This window comes from Colossoma macropomum, unplaced genomic scaffold, assembly GCF_904425465.1.
Source record: "Colossoma macropomum unplaced genomic scaffold, Colossoma_macropomum, whole genome shotgun sequence".
Lineage (NCBI taxonomy): Eukaryota > Metazoa > Chordata > Actinopteri > Characiformes > Serrasalmidae > Colossoma > Colossoma macropomum.
In genome coordinates this window covers 2,205,001-2,210,000 of record NW_023495515.1, presented here as the reverse complement: position 1 = coordinate 2,210,000, position 5,000 = coordinate 2,205,001, and the positions used below count along the sequence as shown (strand labels likewise).

Here is a 5,000-nt window from a genome sequence, read left to right as displayed (position 1 = left end):
TCCTTTTAAAAGGTTTTCAGTCAATTCTGCTTCAGTAAATTGAAAGTGGGATCAATGCAGCGGAATTGAATCCCACTGTGCATTGTCATAGGGTTCTTGAGCAGTAGGTGAAGTGAGAGGTGGGGGGGTGTGTGTGTGTGTGCACGAATGTGTGTGAGGACATCATACACAGCGTCAACCATTTGATGGACGTTGCGTTTTGTTTCAAATGAAGAAAACTGATGGAGGAACTGTAGTGTATAAATGGCTGTGCTTGCATGCAAAGATTTTTGCCCACGTTAAACGTTCAGTATGACGTGACGCACATGACCAGAACATCCTTCAACTTTCCGATAGGGAATGTAATCAGATACAGGCGTTTACACGGCTATTATTCTTCTATTTAACGGTTTATTTACAGGATTACCCACCTCGATCAATTAGATAGAAATAGTATTCCCAATGGCCTCAGTCAGGCTAGTCTAGTCCGATTGAGGAGTATACATGGATGAATTCTATTCCGATTGAGCCATTAGTTTAGTTATCAATGGATTATTAGGCTGCACATACATGTGGCTAACATAAAGGAGAAAGGTTTGCATAGACAGAGTGTTTTCTAATGTAAAATATGGCAAGAATCGATGCATTCTCAGCGACAAAGACTGCAGAATTAAACATTTATTTGAATGATTGGGGGCCTGAAGCAGCAAGAGATGGCAAAAAACTACTTTGAGCTGAAGCTTTATTCATTTATTCATAGCAGGGCTGCTGAGCAGCCAGAGGTCCCTGTCAAGGCCGCCATGGTGGATGAACGAGTCACTCTGCTGACCCAGTCCAACAAAGATTTCACGGAAATTAAAATCCCTCTTAATCTAGTGCACTCAAAATGTATATTTAAACCCCTAAGGGCCCCAATGTTGACTTCAGTTCTTCACTCTCTACATAAATTACACATTTGATGTAACTGGTGAATAATTCATACTACAACCCTATTTCCAAAAAAGTTGGGATGCTATGCAATGTAAATAAAAATAGAATGCAATGATATGCAAATTATGTAAACCATATTTTTAAAGGAAAATACTACAAAGACAACAAGTCAAATGTTGAAACTGAGAATTTTTTTTTAAATATATGCCCATTTTGAATTTGATGCCAACAACACACTCCAAAAAAGTTGGGACGGGGGCCTGTTTACCACTGTGTTTCATCACCTCTTCTTTAACAACACTCTGTAAGCGTTTGGGAAACTGAGGAGACGCTGCTGTAGTTTTGAAAGTGAAATGTTTCCCATTATTGTTTAATACAGAATTTCAGCTGCTCAACATTTTGGGGGCTCCTTTGTCATATTTTTCATTTCATAATCCTCCAAATGTTTTCAATGGGTTACAGGTTTGGACTGCAGGCAGGTCAGTTTAGTGCCTGGACTCTTTTAATATGGAGCAATGCTGCTGTAATACATGCAGAAAGTGGTTTGACATTGTCTTGCTGAAATAATCAAGGCATTCACTGAAAAAGACGTCGTCTGGATGGCAGCATATGTTGCCCAAACATGTATATATCATATACCATCATGAATACTGGCTTTTGAACTGGGCATTGATAACAAGCTGAGTGGTCTTTAACTCAGAGGACACAGTGTCTATGATTTCCAAAAAGAATTTAAAATGTTGATTCGTCAGACCACAGGACACTTTTCCACTTCCCCTCAGTCCGTTTTAAATGAGCTCTGGCCCAGAGAAGGTGGCAGCCTTTCTGGATTCAGAAGTGTTTCTGAGCCCATGCAGTGATTTCCACTACAGAATCATGTCTGTTTTAATGCAGTGCTGCCTGAGAGCCCAAAGATCAGAGGCAGCAAATACTGGTTTTCGCCTCGTCCCTTACATACAGAGATTTCTCCAGATTCTCTGAGTCTTTTAATGATATTATGTACTGTAGATGATGAAAAGCAGAAGTTCTTTAGTATTTTATGTTGAGAAACTTTATTCTATTTGATGGTGCAGTCTTTCACAGAGTGGTGAACCCCTCCTCATCTTTACTTCTGGAAGACTCCGCCTCTCTGAGATGCTCTTTTATGCCCAATCACATTACTGACCTGTTTCCAATCAACCACCAGGGTAGCATTACACAACTTTACTAGCCTTTTGTTGCCCCTATCCCAACTTTTTTGGGACGTGTCAAATTCAAAATGTGCAAATATTTTTCAATAAACAATAACATTTCTCAGTTTCAACATTTTATCTGTTGTCTTTGTACTATTTTCAATAAAATATTGGGGTTAAACATTTTGCATTTTGTTTTTATTTACATTTTGCACAGCGTCCCAACTTTTTTGGAAATGGGGTTGTAGTTACCAAATAATTCATAATAGTTATTGAATAATTTATAGTGATTCATAGTAGTTATGGGAAAATTTCATAATAGTTACTAGATAATTTGTAATAGTTACCAGAGAATTCACAGCAGAAACTGGATAATTAGTAGTATTTGTTGAATAATTCATAGTAAAATAGTTACTAAATAGTTTTTTAGTAGTTTTACCAAATAATGTATAGAAGGTACTGAATAATTCATAGTAGTTGTGGGAAAAGTTTGTAAAAGTTAACAGATAATTCACAGCAGAAACTTGATAATTAGTAGTAGTTCATAGTAAATAGTTACTAACTAGTTCATGGTAGTTTTACTAAATAATTTACGTACTGAATAATTCAAAGTAGTTATAGGAAAGTTCATAGGCATTACTGAAAAATTTAAAGTAGGTACTGGATAATCCATATAATTATTATTTAGTGAATAATTCATAATAGTGACTAATTAATTCATAGTAATCACAAAAAGTATAGTCATTACTGAATTAATGGTTGCAGAATAATTCAAAGCAGTTACCAAATAATTCATAGAAAGTACTAAAAAGTTTATGATAGTTACTATTTTAATTAGTTTATTTATAGTAATTTATTTATTTATGTTTATATATATATATATATATATAATATATATAGTATATATATATATATATATATGATACTGTGTTTTAATGCCTTCATTCAATGATCCATCCAACTTTTGAGGCCTCCAGCCATCCATTTTTCCTCCCTTTCATATATCCCTCCATCCATCTGTTCATACATCTTCTCTGTCTTAATCTATCTAAATCCATCCATTTCTCCAGCCATATGTTCATCCATCTTCTGTCTTCATCCATCTGTCCATATATATACATCTTTCAACACTACGTCCATCAATTTCTAAATCCATTCATTTTTTCATCCATATGTTCATCCATGTATGTTCTGTCGTCTTCCACCCACACATCAATCCACCTATACATCTATCTTCTAAATGTCTCCATCTGTCCATCAGTCTGTCCGTGATTAAGCTCAGCTGATGCTCAGCGGCTCAGTCTCATTTAGCTGCTATCGCTTAACGGCTCGTTGCCTTAACGACTTAATGGCTACAGCGGCCGCTCTGATGAAGCGTCTCGCTGCGTACGTTTTAATGAAGATCGGGGGTCACGCGGAAGGCTGGAGGCAAAGGTCAATGGCCTGCAACACATTTAATGAGAACGTGGAGGTCAGGCAAGCGCGAAGGGAAGTGAATGTGTGAGCTGAGTATTGTTATTATAAAGGAATGGCATTTTCAGAGAGGCAGGGTTACAAGCATCATTATCGGTTTTCCTGCGGCTGTGTTAAACTTTGACCTTTCCTCTCAGCTGATCCTGCAGTGATACTTTTGTTTGTGCCTTTTTTTCCCAGGATGCATTGCTGCGGCTGGCCTCCATCGTTGATGCCAGCAACCTGCGGGTGGCCATTAAAGAGACACTGGAGGCACTGCTGCCCAAAGTGGTACGTAAAGCATGCACACTTACAGACCCCTTTACAGTGACTTCTTTACAGTGGTAGTGAATGGAACCAGGAGTCACCATGTCTGCAACACAAATATAGCCATTTTATTTTTATATGTAATGTTTATGATGGTAAAAGAGTGAAATAAAAGTGCTATCTGGGAACTATGTTGCCTTACAACACCATGCATGTACCCCTCCACCATGAATGAACTGTAAAAATTATATTTTAGGGCAGAAATTATGAAAAAATCATAGAACAATGTCTCAGACATCAGGCAGTGAATTCATAAACCATTTCATGTAATAACTTTCTGTGAGGGAGCTTTTAGAGGCACTAAACTCTTCAGACGTCTGGTTCCCATCACCACCACTGTGAACAATTCTGACTAGGTCATTTTCTCTTTCACATCAAACCGCTCTGAATGGCTTTGTTTACATTTTAACTTTAAAGAAATTTTGAAAAGTTGGTAGAATAGCCCTAAATATATATAAAAGGCTATTTTAATTTAAACTGTATAGATTTGAAGGATTATTAATGAGATTTCTAATAATAAACAAATTTTGGAAACATCTAAATTTATTATTATTATTGTTATCATTATTATTATTATTATTATTATTATTATTACATAAGTACAACTTGTGCACAAGAGTTATGGCATATATGGCATGACATTTATTTTAGATTTTATTATTAATAATATAAATATAATAGATATAAATAAATATTTTAAAAAATTATTAGTAAATAACATTGGCAGATAAATGCCAGATATGTCTATGTTCTCTGTGGATGTGTTAACATGTTTTCACCAGGGGTGCCCAAACTTTTGCATATGAAAGCAGTTAGGCACTCAAGGTTTTGTGTTTTTACTGTGATCTTACTGTGATTTGCACCATGGGAAAAATCACTGTAATGCACAGCCTCTTATTATGTAGGCTTATTGCTCTATAACATCCAAAGACATAGATACAACAACAAATACATAAAAACCACAAGCTCAGTTAAAGCCGAGTGCAGCGAAGTTCAGAAAGTTTTTGGGATATTATCCCAGTTATTGGCACCAAATATATTTTATAAAATCCACCCAGTCATTTGTTACTTTTTCTCCAAATGACTTTACATCTTTTAGTTCTGTGTCAAATATGTCAATTTGAATGGCAAGCAAACCAG

The 5,000-nt window shown here is 36.0% G+C and overlaps 1 protein-coding gene across 5 annotated transcripts in view; it reads left to right on the top strand.

Annotated features, from left to right (window-relative positions):
• Positions 1-5,000, top strand: part of LOC118802288 (cGMP-dependent 3',5'-cyclic phosphodiesterase) — a 259,355-nt gene that overhangs the window by 143,788 nt on the left and 110,567 nt on the right. For all 5 annotated transcript variants that reach the window (XM_036562782.1, XM_036562785.1, XM_036562781.1 and 2 more), the window contains one exon: positions 3,735-3,824. In XM_036562782.1, coding sequence (XP_036418675.1) covers positions 3,735-3,824 — 90 coding nt within the window. The remainder of the gene's footprint in view (positions 1-3,734; positions 3,825-5,000) is intronic.